General features: G+C 47.0%; 2 protein-coding genes across 9 annotated transcripts in view; both read left to right on the top strand.

The window, feature by feature from the left end:
- The window catches only part of COL27A1 (collagen type XXVII alpha 1 chain), a 159,732-nt gene extending 157,579 nt beyond the window's left edge, over positions 1-2,153 (top strand). For all 8 annotated transcript variants that reach the window (XM_045373706.3, XM_005580979.5, XM_045373707.3 and 5 more), the window contains one exon: positions 162-2,153. In XM_045373706.3, coding sequence (XP_045229641.2) covers positions 162-308 — 147 coding nt within the window. In that variant the 3' untranslated portion in view covers positions 309-2,153. The remainder of the gene's footprint in view (positions 1-161) is intronic.
- A 17,447-nt stretch (positions 2,154-19,600) lies between these two features.
- ORM1 (orosomucoid 1) lies at positions 19,601-23,014 on the top strand. The gene is made up of 6 exons (XM_005580975.5): positions 19,601-19,753; positions 20,172-20,314; positions 20,512-20,582; positions 21,286-21,393; positions 21,548-21,651; positions 22,791-23,014. The coding sequence occupies exons 1-6, from the start codon at positions 19,640-19,642 to the stop codon at positions 22,893-22,895; spliced, it is 645 nt and encodes a 214-aa protein (XP_005581032.2). The 5' UTR covers positions 19,601-19,639; the 3' UTR covers positions 22,896-23,014.
- Positions 23,015-24,818: the final 1,804 nt, after the last annotated feature.

The following is a 24,818-nucleotide window of genomic DNA, read 5'->3' as shown; positions in this document are numbered from 1 at the left end:
AAAAAAAGTGGAAGCAATCTAAATGTGCCATATAGGTCATTGCTACAGTGAAATATGGTATAGCCGTTAAAAATTGTGAGGAAAGATGGAAGGAAAAATGCTCATGATGTATGATGAGAACCACAATGGATGTACGTGTGCACTTTTCCTTCCGCTTTCAGGTCCAAGACGGCCGCTGGCATCAGACACTCTTCACCTTCCGGACCCAAGACCCCCAACAGCTGCCCATCGTCAGTGTGGACAACCTCCCTCCTGCCTCATCAGAGAAGCAGTACCGCCTGGAAGTTGGACCTGCGTGCTTCCTCTGACCTCTGACCTCTTGGCCCCTCTAGGCCTCATGGAGGAGGGAAGAGGAAGAGGCAAGGGGAGGGTACCGAGGGGCAGATAGCTCCAGGAGAGGCAGCTCCCCTGCCCAAGAGTCCTTGGGCAGACCCCAGCTGTTGTCTGCCCGGTAGAAGTGGGTGGGGGTAGGAGGGGATAGGGTATCCTTGGGAACAATGGATCCCAGCTTAGCCCCAAAGACCAACCAAAGAGCCAGCCAGAGCAAGCTGGACCTGCAACCTGCCTGAGCCCCATGGCCTCTCAGCTCTGCGGCCACCCCCTTCCCTCCCCAGCTTCCTGCCCAAAGAGCCCCACATTCAAGCCAACTTGAGGGAAGGGGGCATCTCGTCAGCTGGTCCCTGCTAGGGAGCTATTGATGTGCAATATTAGAAAGGAGACATGAAAAAAGGAGAAAAGGAAAGACAGAAGTATATATATATATTATTTAAACAAACAAAAAGAAGGTGCGTTACTATTTTTTTTTCACCCGGGAAAGAGGTGAGAGGATGGGAAGGAGCAGCCAGGCGTGGGAAGCGGCGAGATCCTCGGGCTGGGGGTGCCCATGTTTGCTACCTCCCACTGTGAAATCGCTGGTGCTCGCAATCGTCTCTCATAGTGTATGTGTTTTTTTTAAGGAAAAAAAAAGAAACAACCCTATTTAAGATTCTGAAGGTGCTACCATTATTTTGCCACAGACTTTGGAGAAACTTTTGGATGTAGCGTATCATCCACATCTTTCTCTCTCCTCCAAATGACAAAGTTTGGGGAATTTTTCAATTTTCTTAGCATCGCCCTTGTGCTCATCAGGTAATCTGCTAAGGAGGAAAAAGGAAAAGAAAAAAGGAAAAAAAAAAAAAAAAGCAAAGCAAAACAAAAAAAAACCCTACCAGAAACCAGAAGTAGAGAGATTTCCCTTATAACTTATGGACTTTGAAATGTCTGTCCTTTTAAGGCAGCAGGGAGGCCTGGGTGTGAAGCATGCTGGCTTGGCCCTTCACGGTCCTGGAGGGAGGTGAGGCTGGCCTTGGAAAGCGTGCCCTGGAGAGGTCTTGGGTGAAGACTTGACCTTGAAGAAACCAATCACAAAAGCAGCGTTGGGTCAGGGCTAGCCTTGGAGGTGAAGCATCAACATGGAACCATCTCAGGAAGCCGCATCACCTCTTCCAAGGCCCTCACTTCCAGGAGCCTGTCCTTGCAAGATGCAATCATCGTTCCTGCTTTTTCATTGTCATTAAATTCTGTAGAAACCCATTGTCATTAGCTCCAAGTGTAAATTTGGGTCAAGGAGACAGAATAATAATGGGAATCTCAGAGTTCGACACCATAGTGACATTCAGCGTCCTCTGAATTGTGCTACATCAGCCAACAAGTCGGCGCTTGAATTGGATTTTGAGGTTATTTTAACCTAGGAATTGAGGTTATTTAACCATGGAATTATTTTTATAGAAGGGGAAAATGTATGTGAAAGGCTCTGTTTGTGTATTTCTCTCCTAAAGTTGTGTCTCTTTGGGAATTGGATTTGATCTTTATTATTTAATACCTCACTCTGGCCCGTCCCCTCTCCCGTCCCCCCTTCTGTATCCTCGCCCCCCCCGCCCCAGCCTGGACGCGCTGCGTGGAAGTGCATGTTTGTAGCAGCTCGGGCCTCATCTCAGCGCTCGGATCCCTCCTGCCGCCAGAATCCACTGGCCTCTGTCTCATTCTTGGGTTTTCCTGCTGTCCTCGTTTACGTCTGTCCACATGTCAGTGTATTAAAACCCCAGTGGGTTCCGTTTCTCCTTTTCCCCTCTGGATTTTAAATAAATATTTAAAACTGAGGCAACGGAATGACATACCTGTGGTCCTGTGCTGCTTCTCAAAGCTCAGGGGGGAAGTTTCTGGCTGGGCTGGGACAGGGAGTGGGAGGAGATGCTCAGAGGATGCCCTCCTTATGCTGTAACCAATACCACAAACTTGGTGGCTTCAAACAACACAGAACAGTCTCTCTCGCAGTTCTGGAGGCCAGAAGTTCACACAAGCAAAGTGTCGGCAGGGCCACGCTCCCTCCAAAGCCTCAAGGGGAGGATCTTTCCTTGTCTCTTCCCGCTTCTGGTAGCCCCAGTCATTCCTTGGCTTTTAGCTGCAGTACTTCGGTCTGTGCCTCTGTGGTCACATGTGTTCTGATGTGTCTCTCTGCTCCATCTTCTCTTTATGAGGACCCCAGTCATACTGGATTAGAGCCCACCCTCATGATCCCACCTTAACTTACTTTCATCTGCAAAGGCCTTATCTCCAAATGAGGTCACATTCACTGGTGCAGGGGGCTGGGACTTCAACATATCTTTTGAGGGGACACAATCCAACTCCTGATACACAGGGAGGAGGTACATTGAGGTTAACATGAGCAATTTGTTTTTATTATGATTGTGGTTAATTACACGTAACGTAAAATTTGCCACTCCTGACGGTACATTCACAATGGTGTGCAGTGTCACCATGATCTAATTTCGTGTTATTTTCATCACCCCTAAAGGAAACCTGTACCCATTTTAACAGTCACACCCTCCCCCAACCCCCGGAAACCACCAGCCTGCTTTCTGTGTCCACGGCTCTTCCTGCTCCAGACATTTTATATTACACTGGTGCCAAAGTCATTGCGGTTTTTTTTGTCATTACTTCTAAATGACAAAAACCGCAATGACTTTGGCACCAACCTAATACAAGTGGAATCATACAGTATGTGGCCTTTTGTGACCCCGGCCTCTTTCACTCAGCTTGATGTTTTCAAGATTCATCTGTGTCGTAACGTGTATCAGTACTTCATTCTTTTTATGGTTGAATATACTCCATTGTATGGATAAACCACATTTTGTTTACCTACTCATAAGCTGATGGACATTTGAGCCAAATTGGCGGACTTTTGGGCTATTTCTACCTTTGCTATTGTGAATAATGCTTCAAAAGGAGTGATCCCTGCCTGTCATATTCTTGAGAGGTCACAATAGTACCTGCCACGGAAGAAGTCAGTGGGTGTGAGTCTGGGAGATGGGGTTGCCAGACTTAAAAAATAAAAATAGAGGATGCCCAGATGAATTTGAATTTCAGATAAACAATAGCTACTTTTTAGTACAAGTATGCTCCACGCAATTTTGAGGATATGCTTATGCTAAAAATCTTTTTTATTTGTTGTTTATCTGAAATGTATACATATCTGAGTATCCTGGCCTGGTGCCCACCCTCCCATTTTACATAGAGGGCAACCGAAGCCCAAGGAAGGGCCCGTGATCACAGGTGAGGCCAAGGCAAAGCTGTGATTCAGGCCGGGCGCAGTGGCTCATGTCTGTAATCCCAGCACTTTGGGAGTTGGAGGTGGGTGGATCACCTGAGGTCAGGAACTTGAGACCAGCCTGGCCAACATGGTGAAACCCCGTCTCTACTAAAAAAAAAAAAAAAAAAATGCAAAAATTAGCCAGTCGTAGTGGCACACACCTGTAGTCTCAGTTACTTGGGGGGCTGAAGCAGGAGAATCGCTTGAAGCTGGGAGGCAGAGATTGCAGTGAGCCCAGACCGTGCCATTGCATCCAGCCTGGGGGAGGGAGCCAGACTCCATCTCAAAAAAAAAAAAAAGGAGAAAGGCAAAGCTGTAATTCACACCCATGACTGCTAACAGCACTGTTACATGCATCAGACCCTAGAGCTAGCAGACCTGAGAGCTCCTTTGAAATGCAAATTCTTGGCCTCACCCCAAACCTACTGAATCACAACCTCCAAGGATGGGATCAGCAATCCGTTTTTCACAAGGCCCCTGTAGATTCTGGTGCGTGCTAAAGTCCCAAGAACTACTGCACTGCACTGCACTGCTTCCTAAGGCTGGAAAATAGTTTCAAAAACTTGGGAAGCAGGGGCAATACAAATGTTCTTCTTATTTCTTTGCCTGACAATCAGAAATAGAATTGAGCCAGAATGGCCCATTCCTGAGGTCTGGCATACATTGTCACCCCTAGCTGTTCAAGAATGCTTCTCATTTTGTAGATGGGAAAGTTGTCACTGCAATGTCTGTTTTCCCCCATAGAAAGCTCTGCGAGAGGCCAGGCACGGTGGCTGATGCCTGTAATCCCAGCACTTTGGGAGGCTAAGGCGGGTGGATTGTCTGAGCTCAAGAGTTTGAGACCAGTCTGTGCAACACGGTGAAATCCCGTCTCTCCTAAAATACAAAACATCAGCCGGACATGGCAGCGTGCGCCTGTAATCCCAGCTACTCAGGTAGCTGAGGCAGGAGAACTGCTTGAATCTGGGAGGCGGAGGTTGCAGTGAGCCGAGATTGTGCCTTTGCACTCCAGCCTGGGTGACAGAGTGAGACTCTGTCTCTAAATAAGTAAATAAATAAATAGCAAGCTCTGTGAGAGCAAGGAACACACCTAGTTCTCTGCTACAGCTATGGAGTACTTTCAGTACTCACACTTGTTAAACAATTGCCTTCAGGAACTCTTATCTTTATTTCCTCCACATGAGTTTGTAGAGCACCTTCCCCATGCCCAGTTGTGTGTGGGCACTGGAGGTACGGGCACGGATCTGGCAGCATGTCTGAGTAGCTCTGAGTCCTGTGGATGCAGCTGGAGGGGTTGGGCCATGTGTGATTAGGGGCTTGGAGATGGGGAGGCCATGTGCCTGAGAGGGGGAAAAGTGGGGGGTATAGTTGATGAAAGCAGGAGGAAGATAGGAGGTGACCCCCTGTGTTAGGGTTCTCCAGAGAAACAGAACCAATAGGCTATATTAAGGGATTTATTATACAAAATTGGCTCATGCAATTATGGAAGCTGACAAACCTTAAGATTGGCTGCTGGCAGCCTCGAGACCCAGGAAAACCTGATGGTTCAGTTTGAGTCCAAAAGGCCGGGAAAAAACCTGTCCCTGCTTGAAGGCAGTCAGGCAGAAGGAATTCACTCGTACTCAGCCTGTTCGTTCTATTCAGGCCTTCAACTGATTGGACGAAGCCCACCCACGCTGGGAAGGGCCATCTGCTTTACTCAGTCTACCCATGGGATTACCCAAATGTTAATCCCATCTAAAAACACCTTCACAGACACACCCCGAATAGTGGTTGGCCAAATATCTGGGCACCCTGTGGCCCAGTCAAGGTGATACATAAAATTAACCATCACACTCCTCAAGCTGAGGAGTAATAGAAGTGAGCCAGATGGGGAAGGGTACTTGGGGGAGAGGGAACAGTGCCTGCCAAGGCCCAGAGGTAAAGATAGCCCTGTGCATTTGGGAATGATAAGTGGTCCCATGCTACAGGAAAGGGTGAGGAGGCCTGTGGTATGGAGCTGGGAACATGACAAGTCACAGGTTTGCACAGATGAGCAGAGGTCTGAGTTGGCAAGTTGGGTTTGACTGCCATGGGGCCCTGGAGCAGAGCCATCCCTCCAGGAGGCAGCTGCCTGCGCTGCGAGGAAAGGAGAGAGGTCTGCACTACACTCAGAGCTCTGTGGGCCTCAGCAGCATCTGCTAGGCCTGGAAGACATGGGTAGAGATTGAAAAAGCCAGCAAGAAGGGCCAGAGAGGGAAAGCAAGAGGAGCCATGTTAGAACTGTGATGCTCATGACTCTCGGCCTGGTCTCCAATCCCAGGAGGGCCAGTGAGGATGCTGGAGCTGGGCCAGCTCATTCCCATCAGGGGCAGATAGCAGGTTGTCGGGGACAGAAGGAAACTCTTCCTAAACTGGCAGTACCCACAGTTCCCAATCTCCTGTTGCACAACTGAGTGTCAGCAAACAGCCAGGTGAACTTCCCAGGCTGGGCCAGCTCCAGGGGAAAGCCCAGGCCAGCCTGTGTTTGCCCTGTTCACAATGAATCAAACCCTAGCTATGGTCACAGTCTATGATGGCCAGCAGCCCAGGATTGAGACAGTGAAGAAAAGAAGAGCAAGAAAAGGAGAGGCTTGCAGGCAGATTCCAGTTCCTGACTGGGACATGGCCCTGGGTAGGTCATTCTTTCTCTTTAGGCCTCAGTTTCTCTCTCTGCAAAATGGGGCCGATATGCTCTGCCTTTCTTGCCAGCCACAAAAAGGACTATTGTTCAATAACAGTAGAGTGACCTGTATGAAATAAATAATATCCAATTGCTTTTGGACCTGTAAAACCCAGTTTCATATGGTTCAACCCAAAAATAGCACCATTCAGAATAATAATGGCTACAATTTCTTGTGCCCGGACGGCATACTAGGTGGCATGCTAGGTGCGATCTCGTGCATGTGATCCTATGTTTTCATCTCATGCACAATCTTGTGGGACACATGTTGTAACCCTGGCTTTTCAGATGAGGAAATTGAAGTTCAAAGAGGTTGCTTAAGTTGCCCAAGATCACAAAACAGGATTTGAACTTGAGAAAATCTTTTTGGGTCTTTTCCTCAGCCTAGCCACAAAGTTCCCCATGGGGACAATTTGCTCAGCCTATGTATATGTGGAAGCAGGTCACAAGTTGGTCTTACACAGACCTTGGCTCTGGCCTTAATGAAGAAAGGTGGAATGTGACTTCTTCAGGAAATAAAGTGTTTCAGACAGGTGCATTTCCCCGATGCCCTCCAGCTCACCTGCTGTGTGACCTTTCCCATGCTGCCTCACCTCTCTGGGCCACTTCTTTCCTCATCTACATAATGGGGGGAATGTCCTATTTTCTTGAGCCTAGGATGGACATGTTTTCACATTTTGATATCTTTAAAAGTGGGATGTAGCTTGCAATCACTGAAGTACACATGCAATGCAGGAGTCTTTCTTCCCCCCCATCCCAGCTTGTCTGGGGGATGGTTAAACTGACGGCGATAGTTATTATAATCAGAAGACCCTTACGAGCAAATTTATTTTATTTAACAAGCATTTTATGGGTGTGGTAGCTCACGCCTATAAACCCAGCACTTTGGGAGGCTGAAGTGGGAGGATAACTTGAACCCAGGAGTTCGAGACCAGCCTGGGCAACATAGTGAGACCATCTATCCCTACCAAAAAATTTAAAAAACTTTTTAAAACCAAGCATTACAACTATGTACCAATTTAATCTTCATAACAACCCAGTGAAGTAGGTACCACTATTATTCCCATTTTACAGGTAGAGCTACTGAGGCGCAGAGAAGTTCAGCAACTTGCGTTTCACCACCAGCCTGTACTGCCTGCCCTGAGGCCTTTTTTCTCTCTTTCGTTCCTGCCTAACTTCTCTTGACATTCCGCCAGGGCCAGTTGGAGGATAAGGCCAGACAAGCGAGAAAGGACTACTTAAAGCCTCGGTCTTTAGACGCATTCAAGCATATCTGAAACGTTAGGAGATGGAGAAAATTGTACGGTGGTAGGGTAGGTGCTGGATGAGCTTGGACGAATTTCTTGGATAGTCTCGGGTGGAGAGTGAGATCCCCAAGGGGCAGCCTGAGGGACAGTGAGGACGCTGAAGACCACTGACTCTCGCAGAGGAGAGGCACTCGGAAGCGCCTCTGCATTGCATTCACAGTTCTCAGCTCTGCTTTGGAAGGCAGTAGCTCTCCTTATTCACCCTTCCCCTGCGCAGGCTACACCTGGGATTTCTGCACTCGAGCAGATGGAGACCCCAGACCATTGGCCTAAATGCCTGAATGTTATAAATCAGAAGTATTTTAAATGACACTGCCATTTTTACATTTAAGTTTTAGAAAATTAATTAATTAATTAAATGGTGTCCAAAAGAGTTGTACAACTAAAAATTATTCACGAGGCTAGCATGCAGCCTCTAAATGCCCATATCAAGAACCAGATTCAATTGGCCGGACGCAGTGACTCACACCTGTAATCCCAACACTTTGGGAGGTTGAGGTGGGCGGATCATTTGAGGTCAGGAGTTTGAGACGAGCGTGGCCAACATGATGAAACCCCGTCTCTACTAAAAATACAAAAATTAGCCAGGCGTGTTGGTGGGTGCCTGTAATCCCAGTTATTCGGGAGGCTGAGGCAGGAGAATTGCTTGAACCTAGGAGATGGAGGTTGCAGTGAGCCAAGATTCTGCCACTGCACGCCAGCCTTGGGTGACAGAGCCAGACTCTGTCTCAAAAAAATAAAAATAAAAATAACTAGATTCAGGCTGTATGTGGACACCATTCTAAAGACATCAGACACACACATTTAGGAGTAATAATGATGCAATATTGCCAAATGTTTCTCAGCAACCATGTACAACTGTTGCAAGTAGTGTTTATTTCTAACTCAGGAGGCTCTCTAACCACACATTGCAAGAAAATAGACTTTCAGTGTTTCTGGCAAAACAAGAGTTTGTGTTGACATTTATGCAGAAAGGGAAGAGTTAAAATGTTAATTTGTCTTTTTTCTTACTTCTGAGTTCAAGTTCGCTCAAATCCTCTCTTGAAGCAGTGTCTGTCTCCTATGTCTGCGGTGGCATCATCCGCGAAGTATGAGGACACTTGACCTGTTGTTTTCAGAGTCGAGTGCCACATGTAGAGATTGTTTCCTCTATATGTGCTGGTTGTGAAACAGAATGATTAGCGATATGGATCCCACTGTGCCAGTACCAGGCACCAGATCCCAAAGGACAGAGGTGCTTATCTGTTATTTAATAAACTGTTGTGTGTGTGTGGGTGTGCAGGTGGGTGTGATATGTGGGGCCCTCTAAATCACGGGGCCCCAGTAGTCCAGGTCTAATGATGGTGCTCTCCCCACACAATGCTCAGCTTCTCCTCAAAATACATGGTATCTGGGCCGGGCATGGTGGCTTACATCTGTAATCCCAGCACTTTGGAAGGTTGAGGCGGGTGGATCACTTGAGGTCAGGAGTTCAAGATCAGCCTGGCCAACATGGCAATACCCTGTCCCTACCAAAAATGCAAAAAAAAAAAAAAATTAGCCAAGTGTGGTGGTGACACCTGTAATCCCAGCTACTCAGGAGTCTGCATAGGAGAATTGCTGGAACTCGGGAGGCGGAGGCTGCAGTGAACTGAGATCGTGCCACTGCACTCCAGCCTGGGTGATAGAGTGAGACCTTGTCTTAGATAGATAGATAGATGGATAGATAGATAGATAGATAGATAGATAGATAGATAGATAGACAGACAGACAGACAGATAGATGATAGATAGATGGATGATAGAGATAGATAGATGATAGAGATAGATCAATGATAGACAGATAGATGATAGATAGATGATAGAGATAGATAGATGATAGATAGATGATAGAGATAGATGATAGATATAGAGATAGATAGATAGATAATAGATCGATAGATAGATCGATAGATAGACAGATTGATAGATAAGTGGTATCTGGAGTTGGTCCCCATCATCTCACCCCTGGACCATTGCATCAGCTCCAACTGGTTTCTCAGTTTTACTCTCCTACCCTTGCCCTCCCCATTCTTCCCATTCAGACAGAGCGATCTTTCTAAAGAACCAATCTGGTTATGTCTTTCCAACCCCTTTTAAAATCTTTCCATTTCTCTCCAACACTTCCTAAGTCTAGTGAACCCCTCAGCCTGGCTTTCATGCCCTGCAGGCTCCGTCTCCTGCCAACCTCTTCAACATAAAGTCTGGCCACTCCGACCTATCACATGCTCCAGCTGCACAGACCTTCCAGCTCCCCGATCCACCCACTCTCTCACCTGCTCTCTTCCCTCTTGGTAACTCCAATCATTGTTTCAAGTCTCAAATTAGAGCAACGAAAATTCAAAAAATAAACCAAGCTGGCAAAAAAACAAAAAAGAAAGGAAAAAAAAGGGACATTTCTGTTCTGATGAGGATGGGGATAAGGAGACTCACTTGTGCATTGCCAAATTGACGTTCAAAATCCTTAGTGCTTTTGGATTTGTCATGTTTGGGAGGAGGGTTTTTAAAACATCGGCTTTCTTGAGGTTGAATAAATAAAAGAAAATGCACACATTTTAGGTTTGCAGTTTTTACAACTATATGTGTGTATATAATGACCACCACGATGACAACCTGGATCATTGTCATCCACTTCACTGTTCTTTCATACCCTTTTGCAGTCAAATTGCCCTCTTTTGCCCTTGGCAACCACTGATCTGATTTCTAAAATTACAGATTTGTTTGGGCTGTTCTAGAACAGAACGGTACAGTATATAAGCTCCTTTATATCTGGCTTCTTTTGTTCAGCATAGTGTTTTTGAGATTCATCCATGGTGTTACATGTATCAGTAGTTTAACTATTTTTATTGTTAAGCAATATTCCTTTGTAAGAAAATGCCACATTTTTATTTACCATTTTCCTGTTGATGGGCATTTGGATTGTTTCTTTCTTTCCTTTTTTTCTTTTTTTTTTAGACAGAGTCTTGCTCTGTCTCCAGGCTGGTGTGCAGTGGCATGATCTCGGCTCACTGCAACCTCCGCCTCCCAGGTTCAAGTGATTCTCCTGCCTCAGCCTCCCAAGTAGCTGGGACAACAGGTGCGTGCCACCACGCCCGACTAATTTTTGTATTTTTAGTAGAGATGGAGTTTCTCCACGTTGGCCAGGCTGGTCTCAATCTCTTGACCTCGTGATCCACCCACCTCAGCCTCCCAAAGTGCTAGGATTACAGGCGTGAGCCATGGCCCTTGGATTATTTCTAATTTTGGCTATTTTGAGCAATGCTGTTGTGAACATTGTTATGTAAAACTTTGTGCATAGGACATGATTTCCTTTCCCTTGGATAGTATGGTAATTTTAAAAGGGAAATTGGTTGCTCTCTGACACTTATCATCAGAGGAAAAATCACAATATGAAATGCTGTTAGATAGGCTGGGAGCGGTGGCTCCCGCCTATCATCCAGCACTTTGGGAGGCTGAGGCAGGAGGATCACTTGAGGCCAGAAGTTCAAGACAAGTCTGGGCAACATACTGAGACTCTGTCTCTACAGTATTTTTTTAAATTTAATTAGCCAAGTGTGGTGGTGCGTGCCTGTAGTCCTAGCTACTCCAGAGGCTGAGGTGGGAGGATTGCTTGAGCCCAGGAGTTTGAGGCTGCAGTTGAGCTATGATTCACACCACTGCACTCCAACTTGGAGAGCCTGAAAAAAAAAAAAAGTGCCGTAGACATAAAGGACATGACTAAGTAGGTTAGAATATAGTAAGTGAGCCAGGCACAGTGGCTCATGCCTGTAATCCCAGTACTCTGGGAAGCCGAGGTGGGCAGATCGCTTAAGCTCAGGAGTTCGAGACCAGCCTGTGCAACATGATGAGACTCCATCGCTACAAAAGTACAAAAAATTAGCCGGGTGTGGTGGCACGCACCTGTGGTCCCATCTACTCAGGAGGCTGAGCTGGGAGGATCTCTTGAGCCCGGGAGGCAGAGGTTGCAGTGAGCCAAGATCCCACCCCTATACTCCAGCCTGGGCGACAGAGTGAGATGCTATTTCAGAACAAAAACAAAAACAAAAAAGAATAGAGTAAGTGAATGAAACGTTACGCATCCATTACACTTCTATTTATTTATTTATTTTTGAGAGAGGGTCTCTTACTCTGTCACACAGGCTGGACTGTAGCAGCAAAATCACAGCTCACTGCAGCTTTGAACTCCTGGGCTCAAGCAATCCTCCAGCCTCAGACTCCAGAGTAGCTGGGGTTGCAGGCACGTGGCACCAGATCTGGCTAATATTTAAATATTTTTGTGTAAAGATACGGTCTCTCCGTGTTGCCCAGGCTAGTCTTGAACTCCAGGCCTCAGGTGATTCTGTCATCTTGGCCCCATTAAGCTTTTAACTACAAACTACACTGAAATATAAAAAAGTATTCAGAAGGAAATGAATAAGAATGCAAAATTATAATCACACCATAAGAATACTTTCTGAATAATCCCAGTACTTTGGGAGGCCGAGGCGGGTGGATCACCTGAGGTCAGGAGTTCAAGACCAGCCTGGCCAACATGGCCAAACACCATCTCTAGTAAAAATAACAACAACAACAAAAAAGATTAGCTAGGCGTTGTGGAGGGTGCCAGTAATACAAGCGATTCAGGAGGCTGAGGCAGGAGAATCACTTGAACCCAGGAGGCAGAGGTTGCAATGAGCCGAGATCAAGCCATTGCACTCCAGCCTGGGGAACAAGAGTGAAATTCCGTATATAAAAAAAAAAGAATAGACCTCTGAGGACAGGGCACAGCTAAACAACAACAATAAAAAGCAGCTGAAACCTCTGCAGACGCAAACGACTCTGTCTGACAGCTTTGAAGTGAGCAGTGGATCTCCCAACATGGAGGTTGAGATCTGAGAACGGACAGACTACCTGCTCAAGTGGGTCCCTGATCCCTGAGTAGCCTAACTGGGAGACATCCCCCACTAGGGGCAGACTGACACCCCACACCTCACACGGTGGAGTACACCCCTGAGAGGAAGCTTCCATAGCAAGAATCAGACAGGTACACTCGCTGTTCAGCAATATTCTATCTTCTGCTGCCTCTGCTGCTGATACCCAGGCAAACAGGGTCTGGAGTGGACCTCAAGCAATCTCCAACAGACCTACAGCTGAAGGTCCTGACTGTTAGAAGGAAAACTAACAAACAGGAAGGACACCCACACCAAAACCCCATCAGTACGTCACCATCATCAAAGACCAGAGGCAGATAAAACCACAAAGATGGGGAAAAAGCAGGGCAGAAAAGCTGGAAATTCAAAAAATAAGAGCGCATCGCCCCCTGCAAAGGAACGCAGCTCATCGCCAGCAATGGATCAAAGCTGGACGGAGAATGACTTTGACGAGATGAGAGAAGAAGGCTCCAGTCCATCAAACTTCTCAGAGCTAAAGGAGGAACTACGTACCCAGCGCAAAGAAACTAAAAATCTTTTTTTTTTTTTTTTTTTTTGAGACGGAGTCTCGCTCTGTCGCCCAGGCTGGAGTGCAGTGGTCGGATCTCAGCTCACTGCAAGCTCCGCCTCCCGGGTTCACGCCATTCTCCTGCCTCAGCCTCCCGAGTAGCTAGCTGGGACTACAGGCGCCCGCCGCCTCACCCGGCTAGTTTTTTGTATTTTTTAGTAGAGACGGGGTTTCACCGTTTTAGCCAGGATGGTCTCGATCTCCTGACCTCGTGATCCGCCCGTCTCGGCCTCCCAAAGTGCTAGGATTACAGGCTTGAGCCACCACGCCCGGCCAGGTTTCACCATGTTAGCCCATGTTGGGATGGTCTCGATCTCCTGACCTCGTGATCTGCCCGTCTCGGCCTCCCAAAGTGCTGGGATTACAGGCTTGAGCCACCGTGCCCGGCCAAAACTAAAAATCTTGAAAAAAAAAGTGGAAGAATTGATAACTAGAATAATTAATGCAGAGAAGGCCATAAACGAATGGACAGAGATGAAAACCATGACACGAGAAATACGTGACAAATGCACAAGCTTCAGTAACCGACTCGATCAACTGGAAGAAAGAGTATCAGCGATTGAGGATCAAATGAATGAAATGAAGCAAGAAGAGAAACCTAAAGAAAAAAGAAGAAAAAGAAATGAACAAAGCCTGCAAGAAGTATGGGATTATGTAAAAAGACCAAATCTACGTCTGATTGGGGTGCCTGAAAGTGAGGGAGAAAATGGAACCAAGTTGGAAAACACTCTTCAGGATATCATCCAGGAGAACTTCCCCAACCTAGTAGGGCAGGCCAACATTCAAATTCAGGAAATACAGAGAACACCACAAAGATACTCCTCGAGAAGAGCAACTCCAAGACACATAATTGCTAGATTCACCAAAGTTGAAATGAAGGAAAAAATCTTAAGGGCAGCCAGAGAGAAAGATCGGGTTACCCACAAAGGGAAGCCCATCAGACTAACAGCAGATCTCTCGGCAGAAACTCTACAAGCCAGAAGAGAGTGGGGGCCAATATTCAACATTCTTAAAGAAAAGAATTTTAAACCCAGAATTTCATATCCAGCCAAACTAAGTTTCATAAGTGAAGGAGAAATAAAATCCTTTACAGATAAGCAAATGCTTAGAGATTTTGTCACCACCAGGCCTGCCTTACAAGAGACCCTGAAGGAAGCACTAAACATGGAAAGGAACAACCGGTACCAGCCATTGCAAAAACATGCCAAAACGTAAAGACCATCGAGGCTAGGAAGAAACTGCATCAACTAATGAGCAAAATAACCAGTTAGTATCATAATGGCAGGATCAAGTTCACACATAACAATATTAACCTTACATGTAAATGGACTAAATGCTCCAATTAAAAGACACAGACTGGCAAACTGGATAAAGAGTCAAGACCCATCAGTTTGCTGTATTCAGGAGACCCATCTCACATGCAGAGACATATATAGACTCAAAATAAAGGGATGGAGGAAGGTCTACCAAGCAAATGGAGAACAAAAAAAAGCAGGGGTTGCAATACTAGTCTCTGATAAAACAGACTTTAAACCATCAAAGATCAAAAGAGACAAAGAAGGCCATTACATAATGGTAAAGGGATCAATTCAACAGGAAGAGCTAACTATCCTAAATATATATGCACCCAATACAGGAGCACCCAGATTCATAAAGCAAGTCCTTAAAGACTTACAAAGAGACTTAGACTCCCATACAATAATAATGGGAGACTTCAACACGCCACTGTCAACATTAGACAGATCAACGAGACAGAAAGTTAACAAGGATATCCAGGAATTGAACTCATCTCTGCAGCAAGCAGACCTAATAGACATCTACAGAACTCTCCACCCCAAATCAACAGAATATACATTCTACTCAGCACCACATCACACTTATTCCAAAATTGACCACATAATTGGAAGTAAAGCACTCCTCAGCAAATGTACAAGAACAGAAATTATAACAAACTGTCTCTCAGACCACAGTGCAATCAAACTAGAACTAGGACTAAGAAACTCAATCAAAACCACTCAACTACATGGAAACTTAATAACCTGCTCCTGAATGACTACTGGGTACATAAAGAAATGAAGGCAGAAATAAAGATGTTCTTTGAAACCAATGAGAACAAAGATACAACATACCAGAATCTCTGGGACACATTTAAAGCAGTGTGTAGAGGGAAATTTATAGCACTAAAGGCACACAAGAGAAAGCTGGAAAGATCTAAAATTGACACTCTAACATCACAATTAAAAGAACTAGAGAAGCAAGAACAAACACATTCAAAAGCTAGCAGAAGGCAAGAAATAACTAAGATCAAAGCAGAACTGAAGGAGATAGAGACACAAAAAACCCTCCAAAAAATCAATGAATCCAGGAGTTGGTTTTTGAAAAGATCAACAAAATTGATAGACCGCTAGCAAGACTAATAAAGAAGAAAAGAGAGAAGAATCAAATAGACGCAATAAAACATGATAAAGGGGCTCAAGCCTGTAATCCCAGCACTTTGGGAGGCCGAGGCGGGCGGATCACAAGGTCAGGAGATCGAGACCACAGTGAAACCCCGTCTCTACTAAAAATACAAAAAATTAGCCGGGCGCGGTGGCGGGCGCCTGTAGTCCCAGCTACTCAGGAGGCTGAGGCAGGAGAATGGCGGGAACCCGGGAGGCGGAGCTTGCAGTGAGCCGAGATCGCGCCACTGCACTCCAGCCTGGGCGACAGCGTGAGACTCCGTCTCAAAAAAAAAAAAAAAAAAAAAAAAAAAAAAAAAAAAAAAACATGATAAAGGGGATATCACCAGCGACCCCACAGAAATACAAACTACCATCAGAGAATACTATAAACACCTCTACGCAAATAAACTAGAAAATCTAGAAGAAATGGATAATTTCCTGGACACTTACACCCTCCCAAGACTAAACCAGGAAGAAGCTGAATTCCTGAATAGACCAATAGCAGGCTCTGAAATTGAGGCAATAATTAATAGCCTACCAACCAAAAAAATTCCAGGACCAGATGGATTCACAGCTGAATTCTACCAGAGGTACAAGGAGGAGCTGGTACCATTCTTTCTGAAACTATTCCAATCAATAGAAAAAGAGGAAATCCTCCCTAACTCATTTTATGAGGCCAACATCATCCTGATACCAAAGCCTGGCAGAGACACAACAAAAAAAGAGAATTTTAGACCAATATCCCTGATGAACATCGATGCAAAAATCCTCAATAAAATACTGGCAAACCGGATCCAGCAGCACATCAAAAAGCTTATCCACCATGATCAAGTGGGCTTCATCCCTGGGATGCAAGGCTGGTTCAACATACACAAGTCAATAAATGTAATCCAGCATATAAACAGAACCAAAGACAAAAACCACATGATTATCTCAATAGATGCAGAAAAGGCCTTTGACAAAATTCAACAGCCCTTCATGCTAAAAACGCTCAATAAATTCGGTATTGATGGAACGTATCTCAAAATAATAAGAGCTATTTATGACAAACCCACAGCCAATATCATACTGAATGGGCAAAAACTGGAAAAATTCCCCTTGAAAACTGGCACAAGACAGGGATGCCCTCTCTCACCACTCCTGTTCAACATAGTGTTGGAAGTTCTGGCTAGGGCAATCAGGCAAGAGAAAGAAATAAAGGGTATTCAGATAGGAAAAGAAGAAGTCAAATTGTCCCTGTTTGCAGATGACATGATTGTGTATTTAGAAAACCCCATTGTCTCAGCCCAAAATCTCCTTAAGCTGATAAGAAACTTCAGCAAAGTCTCAGGATACAAAATTAATGTGCAAAAATCACAAACATTCTTATACACCAGTAACAGACAAACAGAGAGCCAAATCATGAATGAACTTCCATTCACAATTGCTTCAAAGAGAATGAAATACCTAGGAATCCAACTTACTAGGGATGTAAAGGACCTCTTCAAGGAGAACTACAAACCACTGCTCAGTGAAATCAAAGAGGACACAAACAAATGGAAGAACATACCATGCTCATGGATAGAAAGAATCAATATCGTGAAAATGGCCATACTGCCCAAGGTAATTTATAGATTCAATGCCATCCCCATCAAGCTACCAATGAGACTCTTCACAGAATTGGAAAAAACTGCTTTAAAGTTCATATGGAACCAAAAAAGAGCCCGCATTGCCAAGATAATCCTAAGTCAAAAGAACAAAGCTGGAGGCATCACGCTACCTGACTTCAAACTATACTACAAGGCTACAGTAACCAAAACAGCATGGTACTGGTACCAAAACAGAGATATAGACCAATGGAACAGAACAGAGTCCTCAGAAATAATACCACACATCTACAGCCATCTGATCTTTGACAAACCTCAGAAAAACAAGAAATGGGGAAAGGATTCCCTATTTAATAAATGGTGCTGGGAAAATTGGCTAGCCATAAGTAGAAAGCTGAAACTGGATCCTTTCCTTACTCCTTATACGAAAATTAATTCAAGATGGATTAGAGACTTAAATGTTAGACCTAATACCATAAAAACCCTAGAAGAAAACCTAGGTAATACCATTCAGGAGATAGGCATGGGCAAGGACTTCATGTGTAAAACACCAAAAGCAACAGCAACAAAAGCCAAAATTGACAAATGGGATCTAATTAAACTAAAGAGCTTCTGCACAGCAAAAGAAACTACCATCAGAGTGAACAGGCAACCTACAGAATGGGAGAAAATTTTTGCAATCTACTCATCTGACAAAGGGCTAATATCCAGAACCCACAAAGAACTCAAACAAATTTACAAGAAAAAAACAAACAACCCCATCGAAAAGTGGGCAAAGGATATGAACAGACAGTTCTCAAAAGAAGACATTCATACAGCCAACAGACACATGAAAAAATGCTCATCATCACTGGCCATCAGAGAAATGCAAATCAAAACCACAATGAGATACCATCTCACACCAGTTAGAATGGCAATCATTAAAAAGTCAGGAAACAACAGATGCTGGAGAGGATATGGAGAAATAGGAACACTTTTACACTGTTGGTGGGACTGTAAACTAGTTCAACCATTATGGAAAACAGTATGGCGATTCCTCAAGGATTTAGAACTAGAAGTACCATATGACCCAGCCATCCCATTACTGGGTATATACCCAAAGGATTATAAATCATGCTGCTATAAAGACACATGCACATGTATGTTTATTGCGGCACTATTCACAATAGCAAAGACTTGGAATCAACCCAAATGTCCATCAGTGACAGACTGGATTAAGAAAACGTGGCACGTATACACCATGGAATACTATGTAGCCATAAAAAAGGATGAGTTTGTGTCCTTTGTAGGGACATGGAGGCAGCTGGAAACCATCATTCTCAGCAAACTATCGCAAGAACAGAAAACCAAACACCGCATGTTTTCACTCATAGGTGGGAACTGAACAATGAGATCACTTGGACTCAGGAAGGGGAACATCACACACTGGGGCCTATCACGGGGAGGGGGGAGGGGGGAGGGATTGCATTGGGAGTTATACCTGATGTAAATGACGAGTTGATGGGTGCTGACGAGTTGATGGGTGCAGCACGCCAACATGGCACAAGTATACATATGTAACAAACCTGCACGTTATCCACATGTACCCTAGAACTTAAAGTATAATAAAAAAAAAAGAATACTTTCTGAAAGTGTTTATTCATACAAATAAAGACTTGAACCATGAGGTAGGAACACAAATGGGCCACGGAATCACTCATTCCACAGTATATACCAAGTGCCCTTGAAGTACTGGGCACGGCTCTAGGATCGGGGGCGTATTGGTGAAAGAGAAGCAAGCTGCCTGCTCAGATGGCAGGGAATGGGGGAAAACAGGGAGATAATTTCCTGTCGAGTAGTATATTTACTGGAAATAGACATTCGACTTGCATGTCCCTTTTCGGAAATGTGCCTGTGTCCCGGGCTGGGTTGGGGCCCCACTGAACTTTGGCTCTGACACAGCTGTTGCCACACTCAGTGGAACTGAAGCCATGCTTGCCTTCACCTGGCATCCCTCACCCCAACTCTCCCCACCACAACACACTTCCCATGCCAGCCTGGGGACTCTCAAAGGTGGCTTCATCATTAGGTTTGTGGCGGGGTCGCACTGAAGTAAGTCTTGGCACTCAGAGGGATGGGAATTGAATGAAGACGTGAGATTACTGGCAGGAGCCCTCTCCATGGAAATCTGTGGGCTCACACGTTTACTAATGTTGCTGCAGCCCTGCACCCACCTTGGCCTTGGGTAGCCATACTCTAGGGCTTTTGTAACCTCTCCATGTCAGGAACTCAAATTAGACCTGGGTTTGGAGGCAGTACCCTCAGCTGGCCTTTGGCGGAAGGTTTTTGTGCAAGGCATTTCCCAAGTGCTGGCAGGATTGTGTCACAGACACAAAGCAAACTTTTGCTGGGCTCCAGGTGACCGCCCACAGTTTATTATAAAGGTGACTGCACCCTGCAGCCACCAGCACTGCCTGGCTCCAGGTACCTCCTGATCTCAGTATGGCACTGTCCTGGGTTCTTACAGTCCTGAGCCTCCTACCTCTGCTGGAAGCCCAGATTCCATTGTGTGCCAACCTAGTACCGGTGCCCATCACCAACGCCACCCTGGACCGGGTGAGTGCCTGGGCTAGCCCTGCCCTGAGCACATGGGCAGCTACCTCCCTTCTCTGGGCTTCCCTTTCCCTGCTGGCTGTGGTCGGCCCCCCGCTCCTGGCTCTGCCCTTTTCTCTTCTGGGTCCCTGGGTGAAATTCTCACCAGCCCAGGGGACTCTGGAGGCACCCCCTGACTGCCTCCAAACTCAGAAGCCTCACTGCAGAGTCCTTCACAGAGTACGGTTCTGTGCTGGGGCTGGAGGGGCTGCCTGGGGGACAATGACTGATCTTCGGGGAGAGCTCCTGCATGTCCACTGCCCATCAGGGGCCTCATCTCCCCATTTGCAAAATCAGGGAGGGATCTGCCTGAGTCTCTTCCCGGCTGACAGTCAAAAATTCAGCATCAAGCCGCCATCACCAGCTTCCACCTTGTCCCCAGATCTCTGGCAAGTGGTTTTATATTGCATCGGCCTTTCGAAACGAGGAGTACAATAAGTCGATTCACGAGATCCAAGCAACCTTCTTTTACTTTACCCCCAACAAGACAGAGGACACGATCTTTCTCAGAGAGTACCAGACCCGGTGAGAGCCCCCATTCCAACACACCCCCATCTCAGCTTCTGGCTGGAAGACCCTCTTCCTGGCCTTGGCCTTCCCATGGGTGGAACCGGGAGGGCTGGCTTTAATCTCCACCGGACTCTTGCCCCTGGACTGTGATGGGCGATTGGCCACTTCTCAATAATCTTCCTGTTTTCCTCCTGCCTTCTGTTTGGCTTTAGACAGAACCAGTGCATCTATAACACCAGCTACCTGAATGTCCAGCGGGAAAATGGGACCATCTCCAAATACGGTGAGGGCCAGTCCTCAGGTGGGAGGGTTCACCATGGGAACAGGGCAGGCCAGCATAAGGTGGGGGCTGGATATAGAGCCCTGGAGGCTTTGGGCACAGAGAAATAACCACTAACATTTTTTGAGCTCTTACAACGTCCTCAGAAACAACTCTAACAGGACAGTACGAGAATCAGATGAGGAAACAGAAGAACAGAGACCTCAAATAGTTTCCCGGAGGTCACACAGCTTATAATTAGAACTAGAATTGGAACTCCAGGCTGGCTTCAGACCTGCCTCTCTCTCATGCCCTCTTTAAGATCCTTTGGAAACCAAGGGTGGAAGCCTGTATGTTGGAGAGGTGGTGCCTTCAACTATGTCCCCCATCACCCCAGAGATGGCGCATAGCAGGGAGCTGGTGGAGCTGAACTGACACCATTTAGCAGCCCAAGCCTCCTCTTTGGGCCTCATTTTCCTCATCTGTAAAATGGGGAGAAAGGCCCTGACAGCCATGGTCTGTGTGAGGCTCCTGAGATCCCATGTACAAAACGTGCTTGGCGTGGAGCCGGGCATGCAGCATGGACTGGGCACACGGTGGTCCAAAGAAGCCCCGGGCCTTCACTGATGGGCTGTGTGGTCCTGGACACACCTAGGTACCTCACCTGTAGGACAGGCACCATTGTGCCATCCCATGTTCTCACCCAGAGGCTATTTTTCCCTTCCAGAGGGAGGCCAAGAGCATTTCGCTCACCTGCTGATCCTCAGGGACATGAAGACCTTCATGCTGGCTTTCGAAGTGAACGATGAGAAGAATTGGGGGGTGTCTGTCTATGGTAGGCATGCTTCGCAGTCCCAAGCTCATGCCCCACTCAGGCCTCACGCCCCATTCACCCACCCCTGGGGCTCGGCCCCCAGAACCCCAGCCCTCCCTGGCCTCTCGCCCAGACCCCATCATATCCCCAGTCAGTCTCCTTGCTCCCCCTGCAGCTGACAAGCCAGAGACGACCGAGGAGCAACTGGGTGAGTTCTACGAAGCTCTCGACTGCTTGCGCATTCCCAGGTCAGACGTCGTGTACACCGATCAGAAAAAGGTAAACGCAAGGGATTGGGCAGTGCCCGCCTTGTCCATGGCCCAACTTGGGCAGCCCCAGAGGCCCAGAGCGGGAGAGCTGCCAGGCAAGGCTGCACAGCTACGCAGCTCTTCTGCCTTTAGGCAGCTGCCTCACTGTAGGGACAGCTGAGCTCTACCGAGGCCCAGGGGTGGTGGATGAGAGTCCTGGAGGGAGAAGTCCCTGTGAAACCAGGGAGGACCTCAAAGCTAATAGGAGGGAACAGCGTGAGCCAAGGGGTTGGGGGATTGACAACTGGAAAGGATGCAGTGCGGGGAGTTACCACCTACAAAAGCCTCCCAAACCCCAGGCTTTCATCTCACCTCCACTCCCTGCTCATTTTTAATACCCGTGCAGTGGGGAATTGATACCATGGTTTTCAATGTCACCCACACTGCAGCACGGCCACAGTCACCATCCCGATTTTTGCTCCAAATGAGAATTACTGTATCGTGAGCTCCTTAACACTTTTCTTTAAACCTGTGTTCGGAAGACTTGTCTTGGAGTGGCCCGTGCCCTAATATCTGTGAAGTCACAGCGCCGATGAGCTCGTTCCCATTTTTAAAATAGATACATGCAGCATTTTCATGACTATTCAAAGAAAAACAATTCCATCCATTTGCCACCAGAAATGACCACCAGTGGTGTGAACTAGTGCCCCAGCCCCAGCCCCAGCCCCAGGATCCTGGGAGAGGGCATATGAACACAACCACTGCAGTCAGCTCACCTGATGCACAGCCTGGTTCCCGCACTGTCTGGCTAGGGAGCCTCGAATGGGTCCCACGGCCATCCTGAGCCTCAGTTACATCATCTGCATAGTAGTGGCGGTGGTGAGGAATTCAGAAGCTGCAGCATAAGGGCCCGGCAGGTCCTAAGTGCTCAGTAAACGTCTGTGGTTCTTAGGGGTCTGAGCTCCCATTTCAGAGGCAAATAAGCTGAGGCTCAGAGACAGAAACGCCCTGCCAAAGATCACCCAGCTTGGAAGTGGCAGTGCCAGGGTTGGAGCCCTGGTTGAACTGGTTCCACAGGCCAGAGCGCATTCTGCCCTCTCCCTGGAAGGCCTCCCATCCTTTCCCTGTCCCTCTGCTTCCCCCTCACCCCAACTGCCCGCTGCCTTCTAGGATAAGTGTGAGCCACTGGAGAGGCAGCACGAGAAGGAGAAGAAACAGGAGGAGGGGGAGAGGCAGCACGAGGAGGAGAAGAAACAGGAGGAGGGGGAATCCTAGAAGGACACAGCCTTGGATCAGGACAGAGACTTGGGGGCCATCCTGCCCCTCCAACCTGACATATGTACCTCAGCTTTTTCCCTCATTTGCATCAATAAAGCTTCTGTGTTTGGAACAGCTAGGTTGTTAGTCACTTCTTCATTCATTCATTCTGAAGCCTGCCCTGAGTTGAACCCTGGCCGGGCACTGGATAAGACACTGTCCCTGGTGGGAAGAGCCTCACATGTGCCAGGATGGATGATGACAGGCACCGAGTGCTGTGGGAACCCGGCACTGTGGGAAGACGCTGGCTTCTGCAGACGTCTGGGAAGGCCTCCTGGAAGGGGCACATGAACCAGTCGAGAAAGGTGAGGAGCATAACACAACCTGCTGCTCCTGTGTACAATGTGTGATGATCAAATCAGGGTCATGAACATTTCATTTCCACCACCTCAAATGTTTACCATTTCTTTGTGTTGGGAACATTCAATATCACACCGTTCCCCATAAATACGTACATTATGTGTCCACTTAAAATAATACAAACAAACAAATGTGAATTTCTAAACTGAGACTAGGGTAAGGCCTTCCTCCTACTAGCAAGATTGTAATAAAACTTCAACTACTCATTTAAAAAAAAAAAAAAAAAACCCTTTCTGTTTCTGCTGCAAGCAAGGAAATGAGAGGATGCATTCGAGTAACCTTGAGGCACAAGACTCGGAACAGGAGTGGAGGTGTGAAATGGTTTGGCTCTGTGTCCCCACCCCAAATCTCACATGGAATTTTCAGCCCCATGTGTTGGAGGTGGGTCCTGGTGGGAGGTGATGACATCATGGGAGTGGCTTCTAATGGTTTAGCCCCATCCCCTGAGTGCTGTTTCTCAGGAGATCTGGTTGTTGAAAAGTGTGTAGCACTTCCCCCTTCGCTCTCTCTCTCCTGCTGTCTTGTGAAAAAGGGACTTGCTTCCTCTTTGCCTTCCACCATGATTGTAAGTTTCCTGAGGCCTCCCAGCCATGCTTCCTGTTAAGCCTGCAGAACTGTGAGTCAATTAAGCCTCTTTTTAAAATAAACTACCAAGTCTCAGGTATTTCTTTATAGCAATGTGAGAACAGACTAATACAAGGTGGATCAGGTGGGGAGAGTTCAGGCATGTGGTGCCCATCACAAGGACCTTATTCCAGTATTACCATGGCCATGTGGGGAGGCATGTTGGGGGTCAAGGCTGCAGGCAGGAAGGCCTGAGTGAAGGCTGCTGTGGGCATCCAAGCAAGAGGTAGTTGCCTGGGCCAGGGAAGGGCTGGGGTGATGCAGAGGGCTTGGGGCCCAGGCCAGAGGGGCTGGGTGTTTCCATGGACATGTCCTCAGGGTGCTCACCTGGGAGACACAGAAGAAGGAGACAACACATAAGGGTGAGGCTGGTCCCTGAAAATCAGCTGACATGTTGCAAATATGGAGCCATGAGGTGGAGCCAAGCTGGAGGCATGGCTCACTCAGTGGTACAAGCCTCGAAGGGCCGGCCTCACCCAGACCTGGGTGATCGTGATTGACAGCCTCTTGTTACATGAGGGAAGCAGCACCCCTCCTGTGGCAGAAAAATTGGGCCTGAGTTGTTTGAGTAATTCCATGTGTGCAGCTGTCTACACCATCCCAGGTGACAGGACCATGAGCCTGAGTCCCTGATGCCCCGGGGTCTAGTCCTGTGTCCTCAGGCACCACTCCCCTTTGTACCTCCTATCCTAGCAGCCAAGCTCCACAGGGCCAAGACTATGGCACCCTTTGCTCAGCACTCAAACCACTGCTGTGCCCACAGCACGGAGGCTGGGGACACCGACCTGATGTCCTCAGAAGGCAAGGGGACAGAACAGCCTCTGGGGCCCCACAATGGCCTGGAACTGAAGGCTCAACACCTACAAGAAGTTTTTCCATTTCAGTTTTACTATTAGT

This window comes from Macaca fascicularis, chromosome 15 (genome assembly GCF_037993035.2).
Source record: "Macaca fascicularis isolate 582-1 chromosome 15, T2T-MFA8v1.1".
Classification (NCBI taxonomy): domain Eukaryota; kingdom Metazoa; phylum Chordata; class Mammalia; order Primates; family Cercopithecidae; genus Macaca; species Macaca fascicularis.
Note: the sequence above shows the minus strand (reverse complement) of the source record. Positions and strands in the feature narration are given on the sequence as shown.

Bases quoted from the DNA above. Each gene is read 5' to 3' on its own strand.
- ORM1 (XM_005580975.5), top strand. From the start codon at position 19,640: ATGGCACTGTCCTGGGTTCTTACAGTCCTGAGCCTCCTACCTCTGCTG. The intron at 20,583-21,285 runs GTGAGGGCCAGT...TTTCCCTTCCAG, and splicing joins TGGGACCATCTCCAAATACG to AGGGAGGCCAAGAGCATTTC. The intron at 21,652-22,790 runs GTAAACGCAAGG...GCTGCCTTCTAG, and splicing joins TGTACACCGATCAGAAAAAG to GATAAGTGTGAGCCACTGGA.